We start from the raw sequence: 27,283 nt of genomic DNA, 5'->3' as shown, positions 1-27,283 counted from the left end.
GAGCATGTATTTTTAAACCTGCAAATGTACCTGGGTAAATAAGAGTCTAGTAGTGCTTTTTCTATGTTCATATCAGTGCTTTCATAGTCAGTAATGATGACGTTGAAGTTCTGATCTCCAGTGGTGCGGTATATCTCCTCCATGTCAGAAATAAACTGTTGTACCCAACGGGCCTGGTTCTTCACTGCAGACACACACACAGCGTCTTAAGATATTTCATGCAACAGACATTAAACATGCACAGAACCCAGCCAACACCCAGCATCTCCTCCAAATTATGGTCAGTTTACAGAAAAAAAATGTTGCAGAGAGGTTTTTAACATATAAATACAGCTCTGGAAAAAAATTAAGAGACCACTTAACATTGATTTATCAATGTTATGAGCTGTATATAATAAAATAATAAATAAATACACTACAGTTCAAAAGTTTGGAATACATATTATAAAATTCACTTGTCCGAGTAAAAAATTTGCTTGTCTGGATTTTTTTTTTTTTGTGTATGTGTGTGTGTGTGTGTGTTTAAAATACAATTTATTCTGAAGCAATATTCTCACCAGAGTTCAATCAGCTTTGACATTTAAATCTGCATATTTTTCAAATATTTTTAGCTTTTATAAAGGACATGTTTTCCATAATCTTATTAAATATAGGCTATGCATCAGCTTTCATTTTATATTCTTAACTTTAAGATATAAATTAAATTAGAATAAAGACATAACAGGGCTGTCACCAATCAAATTAAATAATTTGCAGTGAAACATTATAACCATTTTAAATTATAATAAATGAAATAAGTGTAATTTTCAGTAATGATGGTATTGAGGAAAACAGCACTCTTGGTAGTGCGATGTTGCTTAACCATATCATATGTTATAATTATAATTTGTTTTAACCATGTATGTTGTATGTCTTTGTGTGAGGGGTACTCATTTGTTTTTTTGATTTCTCTTCGAGAGGAAGCACGAACGTCAACAGTGCAACCGGTTACCAACCGGTTACCATTTACCTGGGATGATGACTAGTTTCACCACTTACACTAAATTAATGCAGAATCATTCTTGCATTTTGGTGAATTCCCTAGTTATTATTTTTTGTTATTGACGTTTTAATCAGGCTACTTGTCCGGTCGGGCAAGTAAAATTCTCATTCACTTGGCCCTTCAAAAAAATACACTTGTCACACACAAGCAGACAAGTGCATGTCGAGTCCTGACATACATATGTTCCGGATTGAAAATCTGGATCTTCATCCTTCTCTATGAGAGAGTTTACCTGGGATGATGAAGTGGACAGTAGCAGTCGGGTTCCAGGAGAAGCTATATGGATTGCAAAGCTTAAGTTCTGCATCCTGAACCTTTTGTTTATTATGAGAACCCCAATCTTCAGTTCTTTTCACAAAGATGTACTGAACCAGGCGCAGGTGGTTTCCTGAAGCCTCCAGCAACTCCAGTTCAAGTAGATATCTACTGCCCCGATTATAATCAGGCTTCTTCTCAATGTTCACAATACGATCTAGGGAAAACTGACTACAAACACAGACACACACATTTATAACAGCATATTATACTCATACTATTGTTACTGTGCAGAGATTTTTATGTGTATGCAATTTAATAGGACCAGAGGATACTGTGAGACATTCAAAATGCCAAATATAACATACTGCATAGTGCATACAATTTAAAATGCTTAACAATGAAAACATATAAAGTGTATCATACAGTTCAAAAGTTTGGCTTAGGTAAAAAAATGTTTTATGTTTTTGGAAGAAGTCTCTTACGTTCAACAAGGTACAGCAAAACAGTAATATTGAGAAATTGTATAATTAAAATCAACTGCTTACTATTTAAGGGAGTCATGAACTGGCTTTTTAACGCCCCTGCAAGGATTGGATATGAATTACATATTTAATGAGCTTCAGCTCCCCTGTCAGTTCACATCAGGGAGGGATTGTTTTGAAAGCGGCAACCAGAATGATTCTCTCACAGGGCTCGCAAAACGTCTTTATCAAATAAATATAATGATTTCTCTTTCATCCACCCGTGATTGATTGGAATATTTTTTTTTTTATTACTTGTCCCGTCTGATCGGTGGATATACGCGTGAACCACACACGCACGCACACACACTCAAATATCAAGTCAAGAGAGTGAACAACACAGATTAAGAAAGGATTGTTATTTCACTATTTAAGATTCAACGACCTGCCGACAGGCTTCCGTTGTGGTAGCCCGTCTGGAAAACACATAGCCCCGGGATGTCGGGCTTTGTGAGCCCTGGCCCATACATGTCTGAGTCTGATCCCAAAACGCAATGAACCAACAAATAAAGGATTGTCTAACCTGTTACAGCGTGCTAAGGTATGTTTCTGTTAGACACGTACACATAATCAAACCGATCTGTAACAATGCAATATAATCACATATAAAAAAAAAACATGATAAGTGTGTTGCATTCCTGAAGGATCCAATATAGAAGGCACAGCATTGTGTTTTAGGAGCTTTCACACTTGTAGTTTGGTTAGTGTGGTTTGTTTTAGGGGTGGGCGATATCTCGATATATCTCATCCTTCGGATGAGACGTTAAACCGAGGTCCTGACTCTCTGTGGTCATTAAAAATCCCAGGATGTTCTTCGATAAAGAGTAGGGGTGTAACCCCGGCATCCTGGCCAAATTTGCCCATTGGCCTCTGTCCATCATGGCTTCCTAATCTTCCCCCTATCCTGATTGGCTTAATAACTCAGTCTCCTTTCCACCAATCAGCTGGTGTGTGGTGAGCGTTCTGGCGCAATATGGCTGCCGTCGCATCATCCAGGTGGATGCTGCACATTGGTGGTGGTTGAGGAGATTCCCCCTTCTATGTAAAGCGCTTTGAGTGCCTAGAAAAGCGCTATATAAATGTAATGAATTATTATTATTATTATTATTATTATTATTATTTAAAATATATCGAGATATTTTTTCAGCTCGATATGGATTTGGACATATCGTATATATCGATATATTGTTTATTAAATTCTGATTCCGCCACTTTGCTTGTTTGCCTTCTCTGTGTTGTGCTCGCGGAGCCTCGGGCGCCTCCCGCCTCTTGCTTTGTTCCCCCTCCCCTCGCGTGTTGTCTCATTGAACACGGCTGCTTCCACAACCAGGTGAGGATTAGTTATCATGTTGACAAGCGCGCACGTTGTTCAGGACTCAGTTTAGAGACCATGTTTTCCTTCTAACACAACTGCTTGCTAAAATTCATAAAGAAATATTAATGTTCATCATAGTTCAAATCGCACGTTTCACCCACAGTCAGGTGATTGACACTACTGGTGCGAGACGCGGTCGCAATCATGCCAGTTTATGATCTGTGTCTAACTGATCGCATAGTTTTCGGTTAAAATGTCAAAATGATCGCATATCATTTGAAAACATTTAAAAAGTATTGCAATATCATTACTATTATTATTTTGTCAGCTTTATCACGGGATTATGATGAATAGGTCTATTCACGTTTTAACCAAGAGTGAAAAACGCGACATCCCGGGTGTCCTGAGACACGCGGTGCTCTTCTGTCAGTTGTACTGTATCATATTATCATCCTACCTTCTGACATTCATATTTCTTTCTGTAACTGGAAAAGAAGTGAAATTCAGCTCATGTGTAGCCTACATGATCTGCATGATGAGTTTGAATTTTGTCAAACTCATGACAAACATCACTGTTTGAATTTTGATACAAATTTAACAGGAAGTGGTGTTATGACAAACAGTTTATTTATATCTCAGTCATGCCCCCATCTTTCGGCAAAATGCTTACTGTTTACTTTAACTGTAAAAAAGGGAGTCTTTGATTCATCTTTTGAAAGCATGAAATAAATGAAAAGAAGGCAATATTATTTATTTTCTTTTACAGTTAAATTATTATTATTTATGTAATCAGGGAGTTTTTTTATTTTAAATGTCGCAAAAGCACTTGACTACCTCTTTGCACTTCAATTTAAAAAAAAAAAGGTTTTTGTGGTATTTGGCATATTTGTTTTTGCTGTAGTTTTTAGGGGGTTATTTTTCCTGTAAAGATATCGAGATATATATCGTATATCGAGATATAGCAAAATATATCGAGATATATTTTTTGCTCCATATCGCCCAGCCCTAGTTTGTTTGGTCCGGACCAAAAAACAGAAACAAAACATATAGGCCTGATGCGTTCGATTTATATAGCGCTTTTCAAGACACTCAAAGCGCTTTACATAGAAGGGGGGAATCTCCTCAACCACCACCAATGTGCAGCATCCACCTGGATGATGCGACGGCAGCCATATTGCGCCAGAACGCTCACCACACATCAGCTAATTGGTGGAGAGGAGACTGAGTGATGAAGCCAATCAGGATATGGGGATTATTTTCATTTTTTGTATGTCTGTGCTCTTTTCTCCTTTGCTCTTGTTTCTGCATTCTGCGCTTGCGTTTCCAAATGTTGCAGTTCGAGTTTCATGTAAATCAGGGGCGGGTCTTAGCATCACCATTGGTCCACTAGCTCTAGATTGACAGCTCATCCCGTAGCCAATCAATCGAAGTTGACGTCACAGAGTCTCGTCTCGTGCCGCTCAATTTATTCAGCCAGCCGCTGTTGACTTCAGCTACGAGTATAACGAGCCCTCTCTATCACAGTATCGGCAAGGAAATGCATTATTTTATTGTTATGAATATAATCTTAAGAAATCTATTATTTTGTATAGATGTTTTAGGGGGCTTCTCACAATTAAAGCAGTCAAATGAACGTGATCATGACTGGGTGCTTATGCTCCCTTCACGTGCTCTCGGAGTTTCCTAGGTAAAAATTGCACATTTTGAAACTTGAATGCAATGATCTCCTAATCACGACTTCAGAAGTCAGAATTATAAAAATGTCCGATAGCAAATGAAGGCAGCATTACTGACGCTTGGCTGGCCGCTCAGTTCAACTATAGAAAGCATTCTCTTAAACCTATTTAAATAAAAGGGTTATTGAGCTGTTTACACTGTCAATAAACGAGTATGTAGAGCGACATGAAATACAAATGAACGCAAAATGTGAGAAAATTAATGAAGTAGGTGAGAAAATTAATGAAAATTAATGAAGTAAACTACAAACAAGTTTAAATTTTGATATTCACATTTAAATTAATAGGCCTATTCCAGTTTAATTAATGGCATATGCACTGAAATTACATGAAGTCATTACTCATAAATTAATATAATTTTTGTTTAAATTCTATGTAGATTTTGTTATTTTTTTCCCTGTGACACGCTGATTTAATGACAAAGATTCAGTACTTCCTCCACCATTGGTGATAGAGAACTCGGCTGGCTGAACTGAGCGACCAGCGTCTGTAAGCACCCAGTCATGATCACGTTCATTTGACTGCTTTAATTGTGAGAAACCCCCCTAAAACATCTATACAAAATAATAGATTCCTAAGATTATATTCATAACAATAAAATAATGCAGTTCCTTGCCGATACATTGATAGAGAGCTCGTTAGCTGAAGTCAACAGCGGCTGGCTGAACTGAGCGGCACGACTCTAGACGAGACCAAGCGGCAACCTCCCGCGATCTCTCTTGAAGCCAATACGGAAGTAATGTAAACTGCAATTCCTGACCTGGCCACTAGAGGCAGGCTCCAGAAGGGAGCAGAATCTCATTAAGCCCCATGTTAAAATTCTTAACTTTACAGCAGAAAAAAACATGTTTACAGCCTGGTACAAATTGTGGTTTTGGCTTATAAGGCTAATTTTGATCTTCATGACAACTCTGAGGGGGGTGAATTTTTTTATAACTCATTTGTTTACGTTATATAAAGCCTTAAAGTTCTGCATAATTAAGGGCGTGGTTACAAGTGGATAGCCATTTATCCGCCGTCTATAGTTATTGCGTCACCTCAGCTCCGCGCAGATCCCGCCTTTTTGCCCATTTTCTGTTATCCGGGAGTGATAGGCGTTGACTCGCTCACAAGATGGCAACGCCCAGCTCGCCTCTACTTTAAGCTTCAGAACGGCTTATCGGAATCCTATGGGTGACGTCACAGACACTACGTCCATATTTTTTTTACAGTCTATGGACGAGACTCTGTGACGTCAACTTCCCTCTTCGATTGATTGGCTACGGGATGAGCTGTCAATCTAGAGCTAGTGGACCAATGGTGATGCTAAGACCCGCCCCTGATTTACATGAAACTCAAACTGCAACATTTGGAAACGCAAGCGCAGAATGCAGAAACAAGAGCAAAGGAGAAAAGAGCACAGACATACCAAAAATGAAAATAAGAGTATAAAACATGATTTTGTGTGCGATTCAGATATTTTTGAATTCATGATTCAGTTTTCAGCAATATAATTTTAAACTTGTTTAAATGTTTGACTCACTTATTATTTGTATTTCTATGTCCGCATTGTTTGATGTGATTCTGCATTGAATTTTCAGTTTTGTGCGTTATATTTTCACATGTGTTTTTAAAATTTTGATTCTTGCTTATTATTTTTTTATTGCTGACTGCAATTCAATTGGCGGGAATTTGAGCCCATAACTGTGTTCTTCCGCAAACAAGGCACAGTGAAATATCTTGCGATCTTCAGCATGTTTATTGCTCTGTAGCGCGATCCGTTTAGCTCCACGAGTCAGTGGGCAGGGCTACAGAAGCAGTCATATTTATCTGTTGAGATGGCGTTTCCCCGTTCTATTACGACAGGATCAATATATGTTTGAGAACTCTCGTTTGCTGAGCCTGGTGTCAATAAAAGCTTTTCTTTGTCTAACAAGAACATTTTCAGCTCCGAAACTTACAGATGATTCTTTTAATCACAATGAATATATATCAAAGTGTCAAGGGAAAGTTGATTTCTCAATTCATCACCCCTTTAAATATATTATGAATTGTGATTTATTCCTGTGATGTAAAGCTGAATCATTACTCCAGGCTTCAGTGTCACATGATCTTTCAGAAATCATTTTAATATGCTGACTTGCTGCTCTAAAAACTTTTCTTATTATTATCAATGCTGAAAACAGTTGTGTTGCTTCATATTTTTATGGAAACTGTTACACATACATTTTTTGGGATTCTTTGATGAATAGGAAGTTCAAAAGAAAAATGTATTTGAAATAGAACACTTAACATTATAAATGTCTTTACTGACAATCAATTTAATCAATTCTTTTACCGATCAATTTAAATGTTTGCATTCTGAATAGCAGGACTTATGTTTTTCCAAAAACAAACAAAATACTTACTGACCCTAAACTTTTGAACGTTAGTGTATAATGTGCAGTATATACTAAACATGTTACTTTCTGAACAAATCCATAAAAAGAAATGTTGCCCTGTTAATGCAGATTTCACATAATATTTTTAATAAAATTGCAGGCAGTATACTGTAAAATATGGCAATAATATTCCATTCTAAACACAGCACAGATAGTCCTATTTTGCATATTGTAATCAGATATTTGATTCAAAATAATTGTAATAGTCAGCCTACCTTGGATATTTCTTGTTTAGTTTCTTCATGAAAGCATTGACTACAGACAGCGCTTCTGATTCGTTGAGCAGCAGGTTTCCAGACACATTACACTTCAGATCGATCCAATCGGAGCGCATGGCATACAGATCTAGGGGTTTAGCCTGGAACGTCTGAGTCCATTTGACTTCCTCGTCAAACACAGCCATATTGATGAGGTCGTAGTCTTCTTCCTCAGAGAAACCATGATCCACCCAAGAGTCTCCATCTCGTCCGTTGTCAATCTCTTTTATATGCATCTCATTATCCTGCATCTCATTTCTCTTTCTGGCATCATTTACCCGATCCCAGTGGTTGTTATGTTCTTCTGTGGACGGAGCAGTCAGGACCAATGTCTTACGCTCATTGGCCTGGTTATATGACGCGTTTTGGTGTGGATCTTGGGTGATTTGGAGACGTTGTGCCAGATTTTTAATGATATTGTTGTCATCTACTACAGCCTTTTCAGGATTGCCCTGCAAATCATGCATGCGTTTTGGGTGTTCTGGCCTCATCATTGCTTCTGCTTTGACTTCATCCCCATCCAAAGATGGGTGTTCATCTGGACTGTTCTTCTTTACTTCTACCACATTTAATGAGTTCTTGGGTGCCTTGTCCACATGTTCTCCTAGAAAGACATTCTGATTACCCATTCGATTCACAAGGTCATGACGTTCACTCTGGATCTCATCAAACATGGCGGGGTTGATCACTGGTCTTTTCTTCAGCTCATTGACTTCTCGTATGTTCTCCTTGGGAATATTTCGGACTCTGACTGCAACAGGGTTTGGATTAACATCAATACTATTGCCGTGTTGGGCTTTAAGGGGGTGGAGATCAATTCCACCATCCTGACGGAGAGATTGGTCCATTTGATGTTTCACCTCTGACCTCCAGCGGCCTTCTATCTGAGCTGGTCCTGGATTCTGTTGATCAGGTATCTTCTCCATGACATTATTCACAGAGTCTTTTTCTTTTCCCTGGTCATGGTTCTTCACCTCAGAAGGTGTGCTTTGGAGGTAGTGTTGGTCTTTTAGGTGTTGTTGTGGGCGTCTCTTTTTCTTCTTTTTCCTTCTTGGTTGGAGCTGTGGATCCTCTGGGTGATTATTTGGTTCTTCAGTTTTTTTGGGGATTTCCTTAGCTTGATTGTATTGGTCCATCTCTATTTTTCCATTTTCCCTCTTTATTACGATTCCGCCATTTTTCTGGATAGAGAAGAGTTTGCGGCGCATCTGCATTGAGTAATCATCATATTCGCCGTAATCTCGGAGATCCTTGTTCCTCTCCATACCTTCCATTTGCTGCTTCTCATCATTTCTAGCACCTACAGAAGGATAAATATAAGCAAGAGGTGTCTTAAAATGGGAAATAACCATCATGCTAAATGAATATTTTAACGTTAAAGACAACAGCAGTAAACAAAACTGACCTTATTTATATAAGTGTAACTTATCTTATTACAAATAATTAATCATAATAGATTATTATTGACAAGATTTGGTTTTAACCCTGGTCATTTACTGCTAAATATTTACATTTAGGAATTTAAATGCATTGTTAATGTTGTGTAATGTTGTCTTTAAATGTAAAGGCGTGCTTGATGTACCTTTGAATTTGACGAACTCTTCATTTTTAGGCAGATCAAGTTGAATGTAGTTTGAGAAGCCATATCTAAAAAAAAACTTTTTTTTTAAATTTGAGATCATAATACACAAGGTGCACCAAAGAGTTCTAGATTGGTGGGTGTTCATGCAGCAATTCAAGTTTGAGGTCAGTACATTTCTTATTTTAAATAAATTAATAAATTGAATCATGTTAAAAATATTAATATTTAAAATCAATGCTGTTCAAATAAATAAGCGTATTAGAATGATCTCTAAAGGATCATGGGTCAATGAAGATTGGAGTAATATTTCTATTATTACTTTTTACTATATTTTTGATAAAATAAATTAAGCCTTGGTGAGCATCAATATATCAACATAATTATGCATATGGTAGTGTTTTTGTGTGTCTACCTGTCCAGGTAGTATGGATTTGCACGGTAGAAACATTTGTTATTGCCCTCCATGTGTGTGAGTCGTGTGTAGTCATTAGGATACACATATGTCAGGTGCACCTGCATCAGATCAGATACGGATTAGAACAACATACATTGATTTACAAAAGGAACAGAATGTAAAAAAAGGGATCTTAGTTTTTAATTTATTTTTAAGCACTCACAAACTGCAGGCCCTGGTAGCGCATTAGTGGATATCCCTTTATAATGTAGCTGGGGTTATAGATACAGTCAGGTAAAACTCCCTTCAAACGCATCCTGTCTAGTAATGGAACTACACATACAAAAACAGACAAACAAACAAACAAACAAGAAAGACAAGAATTAACACTATGATAATTAAAGGAAATGTATGTAAGAAATGTATTTCAATTAATCATAAAATGGCCCTGATATATCACTAGACATTAATAAATCGTGTTAATTTCAAATACTTATATCACTGGCAACAATAGTCCAGCCAGGATATTGTAGTTTACAAGTTGTTGTTGCAGCCCTCAACTGATGTTGGCGTTGACATGTGTTTTGGCCCGAAGCTCCACCCTCCACCAATCTACCAATCACGTATTGTTTCGGCATCTGATGCCAGATCTGCTCTAGTTACCACAGTTGCAGCTACAAACATTCCTGCAGGCTATTTGGCAACCTCGAATCAGGAGGAGGGGGAGGGGAAGAGGCAGACACCGCTCTACAGTCATTTGAAAGTGATTGCAGGACCAGTTTTGGCCACAATCTTACATACACTTCCTTTAATAACAAACAGAGTTAGATACTTTGTTGTATTAATTTTACAAAGAAAAACCTCTAATGCAGTGGTTCAACCAGGAAGCCTCAGCAAACATCCAAGGGTGACTTTTAAATTACTAAATTATCCCTTTTTCATTCATTGTTTTATTAATATAATCCCTCAACTCTACATCTAAACAAACTCAATAACTACTGTTTCTACTGAAGAACATACAGTTCTAAAAACTTCTGGAATCACAAAATGGATTGCAGTTAATTAAATGTAATATTTAACTGAAAATGTAAGATTCTCAGTTTCCATTAACAGTAGGGTGAAAAAAAAAAAAAAAAAGTGTCCCCACATTTTGAAGGACAGTCCCGAAACTGGGAGCTTTGTCCCGTGTCCCACAAGACTTGATCAGTATCACGCATTTAAATTATGTCTGTTTTATTTTTTCTTCTTCCCTGAAATCATAATACCACAATAAAAAACTATAATTATAAAAAAGTGTGATTGCCGCATTTGCGCAGTAGTCATGACGCTAGAGTGGAAGAAAATCACCAACCAACGCATTCGTAGAGAGGGATTTTTCTGCTGATGATGACTGTGTGGATGAAGTAAAGGAGCCATGGGACCTCATGAAAAGTCATTAAATATAGCTACAACAGCCAGGACAACAAAAACATACAAGTTTAAGATGCACTGAATCTGGTAAAAACACAGAAAATAAACTAGTCACTACTTAAGAATTTATTTTAGTATAAAATGTGATTTATTACTTTATTACTACCTACACTAGCCTGTTATTCGGTTCATTATATTTACTACACGGAATAGGTCAAGTAGAGTAAATAACATTGCATCACTCGAATCTGAGCAAATTGAGAGCCAGTCACAATTAACAAAGCTTACTGATGATTAAAAAAAATATTATCCAACGTGATGGCAAATAGGTTTTGCAACTAATGTAAATCAATATTTACATAGTATAATAGTAAATTTAACTCTCACACGTGTCCCGCATTGTCCCACAGCAGAGCATTAAATAGGTGTCACCCTAATTAACAGGGGCTGCCTTAAAAAGGTTGAGAAATACTGCCAGTGGGAATGTCTTTTTTGCCACAAGGTGGCACTGAATTCATGTTCTGAATATCATATATTTTAGTTTTTAGAAGTGCTTGTACATATGCACCTTGAAGATCTGTAATACTATTCAATACATCAAAACATTTAAAGAGCAAGCAAGCTACTAGAAACAAGAAGAAAATATGAAGTGCAATTAAGATAAAGGACACATGTATTTATTATAGCATAATATAACTTTCATAAATCAGCCACTTAATTAGAAAATTCTGTTCATATTCACTCACTGTCATGTTTTAAACCTGTATACCAGGGGTGTCCAAACTCCTGGAGGGCCACTGTCCTGCAGAGTTTAGCTCCACCTTACACAATGACAAAACACATCTGCCTGGAAGCTTCTAGAATGCCTAGTTAGTAATGCTGCCTTCACATGCTATAGGAAATGTCCTACTTCCCCTATCTGAAGGCGTGATTATCAGCTCATCGTATTTAAATTTTGACTTGAGAGGAGGTTCACAATGTTTACATTGTTATTTTTGGACATGGACAGACATGGCCACCACAAACTATTAATGTATGGAAAGAGTTGATTGACTATTATTCAGAATGTTTACTTTAACTTGTGTTTCGCTGAAAAATACCAGAGGGTGAGTATAATAATGAGTGTTAATAATAACTGAAAATTCATTTTTGGGTGAGGTAAAGGGTTAGGATACCCAAAAATGAAAATTCTGTCATTAATCAGTCATCCTCATGTTGTTCCAAACCCGTAAAAACCTTCTTTCATCTACGGAACATGAATCAAGATATTTTTTATTAAATCTGAGCTACTCACATGGACTGTTTAATGATGTCTTTCCTACCTTTCCTGGCCTTGAAAGTGGTCATTAAATAATAAATAGTTGTCTATGGAGGGGGTCAAAGAGCTCTCAGATTTCATATAAATCTTTATCTTCATTTGTGTTCTGAAGATAAATGAAGGTCTTTCGGTTTTGCAACAACATGAGGTTGAGTATTTAAAGTAATTAAGTAATTAACTAACCCTTTAAGTTAAGTTTAGTGTTTGATGGCTCAATGTCTGCATTGTTAGTGCATTATGTTTATTTTGACTATGAAAATTGTGTTAAGTGGGTGTGAGTTTGTGTCTGAATCTCTCACCCTGATGAAACAAGTCTCGTGGATCTGCCCTCAGCATGTCTACGCCATGGGGCGCAGTCTGAGATGACCTCTGAGGCGGAGTCACATGACTGGCAATGGTCTGAGGAATGTGATTGACATCTCCTGCCTTCAGAGTGGACTCATCTGTGCGCACACACACACACACACACACACACACACACACACACAGTCAGGACTGGCACAGCAGTTTACTCCATAAACTTTGACACAAAAATTAGGTCATCAGTTTGGAAAGCATACTACCCATATTACACATTCTTTTTACTATCCCAGGTGTTTACACTAAATAATATTTCCATAAAATATTTTTAGAACAGTATGCAATGTGTATTGATAAACTTTTCAAACAATGTATGCCGTTTAAAATAAATTTACTACTTAAAACATACTGTTTTTTACATACCTACAAAATCTAGAGAAAAAATGTAAGCATACACACAATGCAGTGTCATTCTTGTATTATAAAAAAATTGAGTAGCTTTTATTCATTACTTTACTAATATATTATTAGTAAGTTTACTGTTTTTTTCCTTTTTATAATACAGCTCTGGAAAAAATTAAGAGACCACTTAGTATTGATTTCTCAATGTTAAGTGGTCTCTTCATTTTTTGAAGAGCTGTAATTCTATTTAGTTGCCAAGTTTTTATTATTTAACATTTACATTCGATTTGATTTCAGGTTTATTTCAATTGAAATGTAATAGTTTAACATTAAAAACAGTGGTGCAGTTACACAGACACATATTGACAAACTGATTTGGCAATCTGAAGTACACCAAAAACACAGTTTTGCCTAAAGCTACATAAGCATATATTGACATAGAAATGAACGCAAAGGGCAGCTAAAGCAATAAGATGACAACACACACACACACTATGCGCAGTGGTGGCTACCCCATCATTAGCTCTATTTCAGGGCGTGTGTGTGGACAGGATCAGCTATTTCAGGCGACCTAACACTACCCTGACATTTCTGCAACCACAGCTCAAAATAACACGCACTCACTCACTGGTATAGAGGGAGATGAACTTGGATTCGATGATAGAAAATCCATGTCCTGTCTGTTTGAGCTGCCACTGTAAGTAAATACAGGCAGTGTCATGACAGTGTAAAACAATCACATAGCAACACCCTCAGTAAACACACTCACCGCAACCTCCACGTGGTCCGTTCCTTGATCGTTTTGTTTATGAATGAGCTCAAAGAAATATTTATTGTTCTTCTGAAGACTGTAAAACACAATATCAAAATGTGAAACTTCATTTGAAGACGTTTAAAGCTTCTCAAGAGTTTTAAATGTTGAATGAAATGTATCATATTTTATTAATGATATAGAATAATTCATGAATAGAAACATCACACTTGTTTCTTTTTTAAAGCGCTTATTCAGCAAGGATGCATTAAATTGATCAAAAGTGGCAGTAAAGACATTTATAATGTTACAAAATACTTCTATTTCAAATAAATGCTGTACTTTTAAACTTTCTATTAATCAAGGAACCCTGGAAATATGTATCAAGTATAATATGTATAAGCAGCATAAATGCTTTCAACATTGATAATAGTAAGAAATATTTTTTGAGCATCATATCAGCATATTAGAATGATTTCTGAAGAATTGTGTGACAATGAAGACTGGGATCAATAGCGTGTTTGTTTAATGTCCACACACATTAGCTGGATCAGCATTGTTTTGAATCACAGCAGATTAATCCATTTTTGTTTGATTTGAGGTATGTTACTGACATGTAATCTTTACCAACGACTGCTGAGATTTCAGACACACACCACAAATCATGATATAACAGACTGACTTCCCGCCTTGTGCCATGACCAGAATTAGGACACAGCAGCAGCTTGCGAATCTACGCATGCTGAGTCTAAAAATAGCTCTTCATCATTGAGGTATAACATGGAGAGGTGTGAGAGCATTTCCCTGAAGCATTATCAACCACAAACTCCGCCGCATTCACTTACGGAATGAGATCTGATATCTGACTGGCGTATTTTCCATATTCCCCTGGGGCTGTCCATTCTCTGCCCGTCTAAAAAATGAAGGAACCACACAAAATTAAGTGCATGCATTTCACGCATTTGTCACACAAGTAATCGTAACCTCGACACTTGTCTCGCAAACCTTTCCAACGTAAGCACGGAGCTTCAGATTGTCGGGATTCTCATCATTGCTGAGCCAGAACTCACTGTTATCATCAGACGCCACTGCAAACAGAAAGTCACCTGTCGAACACAGGGAAGGATTAACAGTGGGACAACAAAGGGACAATCTGAATGTGTGTGCGTAAGAGTTGTGTGTACCATCAGTATAAGGATGTATGTAGCCAAATATCCTGAGTCCATAATTGGTCCAGCTGGGCGACACAGCAAGTTTCTTCACAGTTAAACGAATCTACAGAGATTAAAAACAGTGTTATCATGGGCAACATGCAATGCATACAAATGTAACATTGCAAGAAAAGTATGTTGCTAACTGTGTTGTTAAGTAACTCACTTTGTAAGCTTAAATAAAAAGTATTAGATAAGAAACAAACGGAAAACAATGTTAAATTAAAAATGTATTGGCAAACCCCCCCAAAAAACTGAATTTAAATCTAAAATTACCAAAACAAAAAACAGCAAAATTCAATTTAAAACATTAATGAATACTATAATAGTATACAAATAATGTGTTGTCATGTATAATATTATAGTAGAGAATAATTTAAATAATTTAGATAATTCATAATTTAGATTATGTTGTTATCATAAAGCCTTTTATTGCGCCTCCTACAAAAAGAGATGATGTCATCGATGTTTCTGGTGCTTTTTCAGGAAGAGAGAGACTGAAAGTTCTAAATGTGTATGTGCTAAAAAAAAAAAAACGTTTAGGAACAGTCGTATATTGATTTCCTCAGATTAATACCCATTAAAACATCATGTGACAATCAAGAAATATTGTCTCATTCACTAACCATACGCATGGATGTGTGCATTAAAGGGATTTTCCCTTTTTTCATATTAAAACTATGTTATTCCCTTAACTAAGATGAGTTGACACACGCCTCTCGTCTGAGTGCGTGCACTTAAATCTCTCTGACGCATGGTTAGAAGTTATCAAGTTAGAAGCGACCAAACAAACTCCACGGTTTTCGCTATTTAAATACAGTTACAGGAATAGCTGAACGACCTAGTATGGTGACATAAAATAAAACGTGGCACTTTTCTAAGCGGGTTTAAAAGGCGCAGTAAAAAGTCCCAGCTGAAACATCCTCCCTCACATCTCCCCCTCCCCCCTATTGACAGAAATGAGAGAGGGAGATGTGAGGGAGGATTTTTTTTTTCAGTATTTAAATAGGGGAAACTCTAAATTAACTGTATTTAAATAGGGAAAACGTGGAGGTGTTTGGTCGCTTCTAACTTGATCTCTGTTTGGTACCATAGTGACTGAACTGGGCTTAGTGGGCTAAGAGATTAAGTGCATACACTCAGACGAGAGAGGTATGTATAAACTCATTTTAGTTAAGGGAATAACATAGTTTAATATGAAAAAAGCAGTAGAGTATCCCTTTAAAACTCTGTATGAACATTTTCACAAACAAACCTTTTTTTATCTAACAAATTTCTTTCCAAATTTACCGAAGATTGTAGGAACTAAAACCACACATAAACAAAACAAAAATACTTTTTAAGATACAATTTTTTACATAATCTTATATTTATTATTTTTCTCTGCATAAAGATGCAGATTTGGATATATACAACTGGCTAATCAGAGGTGTGCAATCTTGGTCTGTATTAAAGGTGCTTTTTGTGGAAATTGTGGTAATTCTTTGATGAATAGAGTTCAAAAGAACAGTATTTATTTGAAACAGAAATTCATATGAATGTCTTTTCTGAACTAATTAATTAATCCTTGCTGAATAAATGTATTCATTTATTTAAAAAAAAGTTTCACTGGCCTTAAACATTTGAATGGCAGTGTGTATTTGACAGACATATAACCTACATGAGGATAGAGTGGATAATGTAGATTCTTCCGTAGTTGAGCTACAGACGTGCCACACCAATCCTCAAAGACGTGAAGATTAGCCTGTCCTATATACTGCAGCAAACACAAACAAACTTGTAGTCAATTAACAGATTTTTAACAGAATAGATTATACAAAAGAATAATTAGGATTCAATACTGCACAATCATTTTATCCATCAGACTGTATAAGGAAAAACCATGTACACATTAATCAATGGAAGTCTATAGGGCAAGGCAATGCACAGGAATAAACATTAAAATACTGTTTCAAAAGTAGAGCTACAAGACCTAAACATCATGCATATCAGGATGAGCTGGGTCATGGCTGTGATAAAACACCACCCACACTGTGCAAAGTTATTTGAACTCCTGTCATAACTGTGTAAAGTTGCACAATACTATATCATAAGTGTACTATTTACTGTATATTCACTGACCTAGAACATTTTTCTATTTCTAAAAGGATAAGATAGACATCTTTACAGCTCCAATAATATATATTTTTGCAAATAAGAAGAATTAAAGGGATAGTTGACCCAAACATTAAAATGGTCATCATTTACTCACCCTCATGCTGTTCCAAACCTGTATGAGCTTCTTTCTTCTGTTGAACACAAAAGATTTTAGTGATAAAAAAGATTAATAGATATTTTAAAGAATGTTGGTAGCTAGTCAGTGGTAACCACCGACTTCCATAGTTTTTTTCCTGCTATGGAAGTCAATGGCTACCGTAGTACCACCAACTGTTTAAATACCAACAATCTTTGAAATATCATCTTTTGTGTTCAACCGCATTTCACACAGGTTCAGAACCACTTGAGGGTACAAAAATGTACAGCTCATGTCATGGTTAAAATAGTGCATTGACACCAGAGCCACACAGACTCATGCAAAATTTAACAAGACAGCAAAAGTCTTGCCAAATACACACATAAAGAACCACGGGCAAATTAGAGGGAAATGTTCTCATGGTTTAATACCATCATCCTTAAAGCATATGTACATCAACAGATCATACATACAGAGCTACGCAAGAGAAATATTACAAACTATTACACTAATAAAGTACCAAATATACCACGGTATTAAGGTTTAATATTGGGCACATAACATGGTAATACTGTGTTATTTGAATATGTACCATGACAATACCATGTATTTTTTTAACCATATTTTTGGACACCATGGTAACACCATCCCTGTGTATTTCTCTCATTGTGGCCATGTCTTTACCTCCATCCTCCATGTCTGTTGAGTGTTTTTTGATGTCCAGATGTCTTTATCATGATTATCATCAGATATATGATCTTTAGCCTGTGAAACACACAAACAGTTTGTTGAAGCATCTTTTTTTTTTTTGTGACTAGCTGCTGATTCATGTTTTTACACAAAACTGAATTAAAAAATAGGAAAATAATTATTAAGTATGACTGGACTCTAGGTGAATGAAGAAGGGCAACATGATTGAGTGTATACGAGCTTTTACCGCATGTCGAGCAGCAACTTTTGCCCCGGCGACGCTGCGGATGGTTACATCTGAAAGAGAAACAGTAAATATTTAGTCAAGTAGCCAATTAATTAATCAAACCTGACTGACCAGGTGTGTGTTTAATCCATTACAGTAACATTAGATTGCTGATGAATCTTTAACAGGGAGGAAAAAAGCACTCTCTCTCTCTCTCTCTCTCTCTCTCTCTCTCTCTCTCTCTCTCTCTCTCTCTCTCTCTCTCTCTCTCTCTCTCTCTCTCTCTCTCTCTCTCTCTCTCTCCTCTCTCTCTCTCTCTCTCTCTCTCTCTCTCTCTCTCTCTCTCTCTCTCTCTCTCTCTCTCTCTCTCTCTCTCTCTCTCTCTCTCAAATATATTAATTCTACACTATAAGAATCAAACAGAGTTTAAACTGGTAATATGAGTTTCACAAAATGCAACACTGTGATCTGATAAACTTGAGGTTTCAGTGTGCGGCAAAACGTGCCAACCACATTGTATATAGTTTGATGCATCGTGAATGTGGTAAATCATGGTAAACTATGGTAAAAATAGTTTATGCTAGAACGTGGTTAATCAATGTAAATCATGCTAGAACGTGGTAATCATGAATGTGGTAAATCATGGTAATTCATGCTAGAATCATGGTAAATGATCATACTAGAATGTGATAAATTATGGTAAACTATGGTAAATCATAGAATGATTGCCTTCCATTTTCGTAACATGCATCCCGACAACATAAAACTCTCACAACGAAATGAGCATGCTCGGACAAAACTGCGGCTCTGCAGTCAGACCCTTTTCCACCAGGTGCTGACTAGCAGAGTCAGAAGATGAAGATTCTGAGTTTTTCTGAGGCTTTTATATAATTCAAATCGATATCGAAATTATATTGTATCAACACAAATTAAGAAATATATCATGATTTCAATTTTGGCCATATCGTCCAGCCCTATACCCTAACTACATCAGAATAAAATTGATAATGTATAATTTTGATTATACAATACAATGAATTTAAGGATTATTTGGCTTTTCCCACAAAGTTACATTACATTAGGTGAGCAAAAACCAGTTATTCAAGTTACTTTAGTTTCTAGGTTTGAAGAAAAGAAATTTTGACACGGCATTCATTGATCAACTACTGCCTTCTGGCTGACAAACATCATGCTATGTTCTGTTGGAAGCTGGTCAAATAGGCAGTTAAAAATGCTTGGATGGAATACATAAAAAACTTTTTTTTATTTTTTTTAAAAGTTTATTTACACATAAGCTAACTGCAAACATTTACAGCAAATGTCTAGCTATGGTAACGAAAATACATACAATCCCTGCAAAAGAGAGAGAGAGTGAGAGAGAGAGAGAGAGTGAGAGAGAGAGTGAGAGAGAGAGAGAGAGAGAGAGAGAGAGAGAGAGAGAGAGAGAGAGAGAGAGAGAGAGAGAGAGAGAGAGAGAGAGAGAGAGTGAGAGTGTGTGTGTGTGTGTGTGTGTGTGTGTGTGTGTGTGTGTGTGTGTGTGTGTGTGTGTGTGTGTGTGTGTGTGTGTGTGTGTGTGTGTGTGTGTGTGTGTGTGTGTGTAGAGAAGTGCAAGTGTGCTTAACCTTACACAATGATGCTATAGCAACAAGGAACACAGGAAATGACGCCTTGCCTTACAGAAGGAAGGGTCACCTGACCCCCAGCGCACTGCGGGGAGGGCTGGACCGAGCAGGCTATTATGGTCTGTGTCTTCAGGTGTATTTACACTCTGGGCAGTGTGTGAACTTTCCTTAGTGTGTGAGTGAGAACAAATGAGTTTTAAGAAGAGACCCTGCAGATCTCATGTGCATGTTTAAAGTGTGTTTATAGCGAGCGGCCAAAATGTACTTCTTTGTCTTTCTTTCACTGTTCACCCAAAAAGTCACTGGTAGCCCCCGGAGGAATGTTGAGTTTGTTTAAACGAGAGAGAGAAAGAGAGAGAAAGAGAGGAATAGACATGCATTAGTCTCATGCCATTTCTGCTCCATGCACCTGCTCTTTGATGATTCCTCACAAAAAGAAAAAAATCATGATCTAAAATTCCAGGGATGGGACCACTGGTGCAAAAATAACCAAAGGTCAAGGGTCAGTCACAAGTGTACGTCATTTCACACCGACTTACAATGTCACCCCATTGCGTTTAAACTGACACACGCACAAAATTGAGTAAAAACAGTCCTTTCAAAGGGAGAGCTGAACACAGCAGCTGATTGTCAACATTCAAAACAACAGAATTTAGCTTGCTTTATATGTGCAAAAATTACATTGTCCCGGTACAGGCAGTCGTGTGCGTTAAGAGACCCCACTTTGCATGGCAGTTTGCCTGGCATTTTTTCTCTGGCATACTCTCTCTAAGTGTAAGTACTCTTTTTATAATATTTGAGTATTATTTTTTCTGGAAACTTATTAACTTCCCTATATTTGAAAGACAAAAATCATACTTTTTACTCCACTACATCTCTATCAAGATCCTCAAAGTTGAAAGTCATTTCTGTTGCAGCTCTGAAAGTCAGTGCATTCTTTTTTTACAAGAGTGATTATTGATAGTAATCACTCTTGTAGGATTATGTAAAGTTTCCCAAGATTTTTTGAACACTGATCAGTTTATAACAAAATGAAAGAAGACTTTCATAGAATAATTTACTAAACAATGAAAATGCTGTCATCATCAAGAAAGAAAAGCCACAACTAGATGCTGGTATAAAACGAACCCTCCATAAATACAGGATTGGATTGATGTTTTAAAAAGTATTTTTATGGAGAGAATTATATTTTTTTGTGAGTTTTCAGAGGGATTTGTCTGTTGATTTCCTGTCAAAATACATTGAATATTTAACTCCTATTGACCCAAATACTTTTTTGATAGAATGAATCAATGAATAAATGAATGTTCTCGTTTTCTCTGTCTGAGTGATTCGTCAATCTCCCCCTTCTTTTGTAAATAGTTTCTGAGGTGTTAAAACGGAAGATAACTTAAAGGGATACATTAAGAGATGCATTTCATTTATATTATGAAGACTTTAACACAGAGCTGCTATTTCTGAGTCACAAATATATTTATTAAAAGTGTAAAGCTTTAAAAGTGACAAATGTGAACTGATGTGAATTGTATCGTTCTGCAATACAGACAGAAAAAAATGCTGTCATTTATTCACCCTCGTGTTATATTTATTTATACTTGTCTATACAAAGGAAAACAATGAGATTCAGTGTTGTTTGGACCTTGCTGACTGTGTTCTGCAGAAGAAAGAAATTCATACAGGATGGGAGTGATGACGAAATACATGATGACGAAAGATGACAAAATGTTAATTTTTTTGTGAATGAATGTTTGGCAACTATATCTGATTTTCAGCTGAAAAACATATCTGCATGACTGATTTCAAATGTTACGTTCAAAAGCAAAAATCTATAAACAGCTTTGACACAATTGATAAAACAAAACATTGTGTTGTGGTGAATTAAGGAAATTGTGTAAAGTGTTTGCAATTCAAGTCAGCAAATTTATATAATTATATATGCAGTCATTACATTGCTCTTACAAAAAGAAAGAAAGAAAACATTGTTGAATTTTTTCAGTGATAACTCATAATTGCATTGCCAAAGGTAGAAGTACAAAACAATAGAAAACACATTACGCAGAGTTGTTTAGCCACTGACAGCCAATCATTAACCAAGCAACACTCATTAATTATTCTCATTAATTACTAGCCTCGTTAGTATTCTTGCACTTCTTCTTAGTCACAAAAACATGCAGTTTCGAAGGCAAAAAATAGAATTAAAAGTTTATTTAATAGACTGACGTGGTGGTGATATTTGACAAGATTTTGTGCATTCCTGTGTGTTGTACATGTCCAGTTAATGTTATTTACAGTGTGAAGTCAACCATCATGCAAAACATATGCAGGTTTGCAGAGGAATGGCATGCATGAGCAAGGGTCTAAGAGAAGATCAATGTCATGTTGTCATGAAACCAAAATTATGCCAGTGCGCCTGTAGGGAGTGTAAGCAGAGCACTGCACACACACTACCCTGCTATTATTCTTAAAAGAACCGATACTGGAAAAATGAGGAATCGCACCTGCATTTTTAAAAGCAGGGTATCACAATACATTTCTACAACCGGTATATCATGCAACACTAATTCAAGTCATGTCGGAAAGATCGTATTTATGAGTTTCAAGCGGTCATATAATGGCACATGCACTTTTACAAGCTAATTGTATGCACTGTAAAAAAAATTGGTTGTTTTTTGTTTGTTTAACTTAAAAAAGTAAGTAACTTGGTTGCCTTAAAATTTTGAGTTAATTGAAATAAAAAATTAGAGTTGATACAATGAAGGAAATTTGTTTAATAAATAGAAACCTAAAATATTATTGTATCTGAACCACATAAAAAATGGGATAAATCATGAAAATAGCACAATTTGGCATGTTTCACTGCGGCATCACAAATAAAACACACATAATTACCCAATATGCTTACAAAATCTTTGAATAATATTTTGATAAATGTTGTCGAATTTCAAAAAATGTTCATTGTATTAACTCAATTTTAATTTCAATGCACTAAAAATGAAGGCAACCAGGTAACTTTTTTTCTAAATAATTTTTTACAGTGTGGAAATATGTATTGGCAGTGCCTGTACACAACCATCCTATAATGATAAAAATCCTTCCAGTGGTTTTTTTTTTTTTAACCTCCTTATACGTTTCCCCCCTGTCTCAAAACGAGCTGTTCGGCCGTGTGACGTTACACGGTCGGACACCCCTCCCACGATTGTTGATTGACAAGCAGAGCTCTGTCATCATAGTCCGCCATTGTTGATACGCTGGAGCGGATTGGAGTCTAAGCGATTGTGGTGTTCTGTTCTTAGGTGTAATAACAAACACAGCAGTCATTTTGATGTTCCTAAATCCGAACCACTGAAGACGCAGTGGCTGAGTTGTTTTCGATGGGAATATTCCCCCTGATCAACATCAATGCTTTTATGTTTGAATAAAGGATCTGTACCAGTGTTCCTGCTCCCCCACCAGAAGAAGTGAGTGTAGTTTGAAACGCTTGCACACTTCACGATATATATATGCAGCTAAAGTTTACAGGGTAAGTTAACTTACATTACAGCATGCTTTCTATGTATGAGGTTTTCAATATAATTCAATCTTAATTATGTAGATGGTTTATAACTGTCTGATACTGTAAAAAAAACTTCCATCTTTCAAACTTTAGTTAGTGTGTAATGTTGCTGTTAGAGCATAAATAAAACCTGCAAAATTATAAAGCTCAAAGTTCAATGCCAAGCGAGATATTTTATTTAACAGAAGTTCCCTTTCAAAGCCTACAGCGAACGGTCGGTTTGGACTACAGCAGGAAGTGCAGGGATGTAATGACGTCACTAGAACCGTTTGTTGACTAACCCTCCGCCCACAAGAACACGCAAAAAAGGGGGCGTGGTCTTATTGCTCTCCCACACGCATTCAGTGCTTGCATCTCCCCGTTATGGTAAGAGGCGGGACCTTTCCAGGCAAAGTGCGCTAAGTTGCTGTCCAATCACAACACGGGAAGTGCTGGCCCAATCAGAACACGTTATGCATTTCTGAAGGAGGGACTTCATAGAACAAGTAAATCATCAGGCCGTTTTTAGGACAGAGGAAACAGCGCTGTACAGATAAGTAAATTGTGTGAAAAATACTGTTTTTTTTACACTCGAAACATGAACTCCTGTTATATTGCACACTGTAAACATAATCAAAGCTTTGAAAACACGCAAAGAACGGGACCTTTTAAGCGGCACTCCTTTGTGAAAGCGCAACCCTCATTTAAATGACCAGATCATATTTAATTTTAGTAGTATGATTATTCAAAGCATTTCATATGGTTCATTATTACATAGGCTACTGCACTAATAGCGGGAGAGGCAGGACATAGCAAGCATGGGAGAAATGCGGCCTGCATTGAAAGCGTGAGTAATGCGTGAGGGAAAACATTTTTCAGTGACATTACTACATTAATTATCTTATTACATAGAATCATACAACGACTATACATAATGTAGAACATAATGTAGAATAATGCAATGGGGGAATATTTGTGGGTCCTGATAATAATACACAAATAATAAAACACACACACTATCGGGATACATATCGTATCGTGAGTTCAGTATCGAGATATCGAATCGTGACACAAGTGTATCGTTACACCCCTAATTGTAACAGTTATTACAATGCATAGATAACATTACGATCACGGAAAAAACGTCATTAACAGAAAAAAAGTTTATTGTATTAGCTGTAACAATCTGTCAATGAACTAACGTAAACATCAGTAAACACATAGCATTCTATCTCACTACGCTAACGTTACCCTACCAGTACATAGAGACAGATCAAAGTGACATTATGCTAACCAACCATTCAGAAATGTCCTGTTTAGCCTTAATTGTCGAATTTCATTGGAGCCGTCATCTTGTCCCAGGTCTGACTCCAGTTAAAAGGATACTTTAACTTTTACATATTAAACTATGTTATTCCCTTAACTAAAACAAGTTGATACATAACTCTCTCATCTGAGTCCCTGCACTTAATCGCTCTGACGCGTGGTGACATTTTGATAGCATTTAGTTTAGCCCACTAATCCCAATTCATTCACTATGGTACCAAACAGAGATCAAGTTAGAAGGGACCAAACACCTCCACGTTTTCCCTATTTAAATACAGTTACCCGAATAGTTGAAGAACCTAGTATGGTGACATAAAATAAAATGTGCCGCTTTTCTAAGCGGATTAAAAAGAAGAACTATGATGTTTGGCGGAATAGCACTTCTGAGAGTACTTCGACTCGGTGCAGTAAAAAGTCATGCCTGAAAAATCCTCCCTCACATCTTCCCTCCCTCTCATTTCTGTCAATAGGGGGGAGGGGGAGATGTGTGGGCATGCCAGCCCACAGAACAGAGGGGCGGGATCATTTAAAGCCATATGCACTGAAATGGCTTGGTGAAAACAAAGCTGGTTTTGACCAGGTAAAAAAATATTTTTTCTTACAATACTAATGAGAATTTTTAAATAAAGTATATTACACACTTTTCATTTAGACACTAAAGAATCAAATTAACTAAACAAAAATGGCATTATATGACCCCTTTAAAGGGTTAGTTCACCCAAAAATGAAAATTCTGTCATTATTTACGCTGATTCATAACTGTTTGAATCTTTGTTTTGAAATCGGCCCATCACTATAAAAGTCATAATTAGGGGTTCAAGCTGGGCTGAAACCCTATTGTATTTGTTCAGATTTTTATTATTATTATTATTCTGCTGTAAAACGCAACGTGCAGACCAAACCATAAGGGCTAGAGACTTGAAACTTGGCCAATAGGTAGTCCAAAAATCGAGGAGAGGTTATCAAATTATGAGCCAGATTGGCTAATTGTTATAGGTGGCGCTACAGCAACCAAAACCGCGAAATGGCTCATAACTCTTAAACCGTTGGTCCTAAGGGGTCAAGTGTTTTATTTCCGTTTTGTTTTTGTTTTTTTACAAAGAAAAACTGTTCTCGTCGTTTCATAAAAAGATTGTAGAGCCACTGTAGTGAGATGGACTTTTTAACGATGTCTTTAGTGCCTTTTATGGGTCTTGAGAGAGAAAATGGGTGTCAATGGAGCCCTTTCTGAGCCATCGAATTTCAACAAAAATATCTTCAATTGTGATTTAAAGATAAACGGAGGTCTTACAGGTCTCGAATGACTTAGTGCAATTATTGACAGAATTTTCATTTTTGGATGAACTAACACTATAACGCACATGAACGTAGAGTGGGAAGCTCGGGATTTTCTTTAACCCACAATCTCTATGAATTGGGTGTGTGTCAGTGAGAAACGTGGCCCAACATGTAAATACGAACTTCCCAGGAGGATTTTTAAGCATCGTAATGCCATGCACAGGTCAATCATTCACCTCAGGATTTATTTTGGAAATACAGGAGGAGCAAGGAACTCCACCCAATCAAAATTTACATGAGTCCAGGCAAAGCTCAATCGTGACAGCTGTGGCTTCTAACCTGATTTTGTGCAGGTCAGTGTGAGTTTACTATTCAAATGTAATTTTAGATGCACACAAGCAGGCTGGTGTGGCTGGTACTGCTCCTCTGGTCTGACTCTGACCTCAAAAAAGATGGCAAACCCCTTCTGCAGGTCAGTGCTCACCTGACATATCTCAGGTTTCCTCGATCACTTAAGCTTCTCTTTGTAGAGACTTTGGAAAACGGGACCAATGATTAAACGTTATTAAAAATGCTGCAAGTTTCAAGGTGCCGGAGTCAGATGAAAAGCAGCAGAGACTGAGTCACTAGTATAGGAATAGGAAAGAAACACATTGGTTTTCAGCTGGTGTAAAAAAACAAAAATAAAAAAACTAGCTAGACCAACAGGACAAAAAGAAAAGAAGCAGCCTGATGTTATTGTGTTTGCATGCACACTGAACATATCCTTCTTACCAACACAATGTATTCTGTCATTGTGTTATATTCATTGTGCTCTACTGTTTGCATGTTGTATTGTATTGGGTTTATTAATAATGGAAGCAATTCACCACGACAAACTCTTCTTAACAAACTCGAAAACTGTGTAGTGAACGCGTACAAGTTTTTAATTTTATTTGAGGTAAAATTGGTTCGCCAAAAAAGTTAAATAAAAAATAATAATTGGGAATCCCTGAACTAAATTAATAAACGCTGCACAAATATAGTTTAGTCTCTTAACAATACCTAATTAATGAAAGTGTAAAGTAATGAGTCATTACTCGTGGACAGGGCATCAGATGTCACTCACCAGTGCTGCTCCACTCGCTCGTGGCCATGAACTCCAGATAAGCAGCCAGTAACGCGACCATCAACACCGCCCCGAACACAATATATGTGCCGTTGCGCTTGAATTTCCGCACCGGGAGAAAGTTGAGCATCATCTTTACGTCCTTCGGACTCCGTGTGGATTACAGAAGTTGAAAACCGCTGGAAGGATCATCGATACTCGCGTTCCCGGTTTCAAACCCTTTGGAAAAACTCAATCTCTCGACACACTCGTTCACATTTCCTTCTCTGTGATTCAGCGTCTACAAGTGTCTCTCAAACATCAGTGCAAGCACAGGTTGAGGAGGCCACGCCCTCTGCGTGACGTCACTGC

The 27,283-nt window shown here is 36.9% G+C and overlaps 1 protein-coding gene across 1 annotated transcript in view; it reads right to left on the bottom strand.

Moving 5' to 3' along the window:
* The window catches only part of b4galnt3b (beta-1,4-N-acetyl-galactosaminyl transferase 3b), a 35,344-nt gene extending 8,061 nt beyond the window's left edge, over positions 1-27,283 (bottom strand). Inside the window, exons 1-16 of the mRNA XM_067420013.1 lie at positions 26,933-27,283; positions 18,088-18,137; positions 17,835-17,915; positions 16,578-16,673; positions 14,891-14,981; positions 14,712-14,812; positions 14,552-14,619; positions 13,725-13,803; positions 13,584-13,650; positions 12,553-12,696; positions 9,749-9,858; positions 9,544-9,644; positions 9,132-9,196; positions 7,508-8,849; positions 1,275-1,528; positions 31-184 (exon numbers count right to left, since the gene is read on the bottom strand). Of these exons, the coding sequence (XP_067276114.1) occupies positions 31-184; positions 1,275-1,528; positions 7,508-8,849; positions 9,132-9,196; positions 9,544-9,644; positions 9,749-9,858; positions 12,553-12,696; positions 13,584-13,650; positions 13,725-13,803; positions 14,552-14,619; positions 14,712-14,812; positions 14,891-14,981; positions 16,578-16,673; positions 17,835-17,915; positions 18,088-18,137; positions 26,933-27,065 (2,936 nt within the window). The 5' untranslated portion in view covers positions 27,066-27,283. The remainder of the gene's footprint in view (positions 1-30; positions 185-1,274; positions 1,529-7,507; positions 8,850-9,131; positions 9,197-9,543; positions 9,645-9,748; positions 9,859-12,552; positions 12,697-13,583; positions 13,651-13,724; positions 13,804-14,551; positions 14,620-14,711; positions 14,813-14,890; positions 14,982-16,577; positions 16,674-17,834; positions 17,916-18,087; positions 18,138-26,932) is intronic.

The sequence above is a fragment of the Pseudorasbora parva genome, chromosome 16, assembly GCF_024679245.1.
Source record: "Pseudorasbora parva isolate DD20220531a chromosome 16, ASM2467924v1, whole genome shotgun sequence".
In the NCBI taxonomy this organism is placed as follows: Eukaryota; Metazoa; Chordata; class Actinopteri; order Cypriniformes; family Gobionidae; genus Pseudorasbora; species Pseudorasbora parva.
Note: the sequence above shows the minus strand (reverse complement) of the source record. Positions and strands in the feature narration are given on the sequence as shown.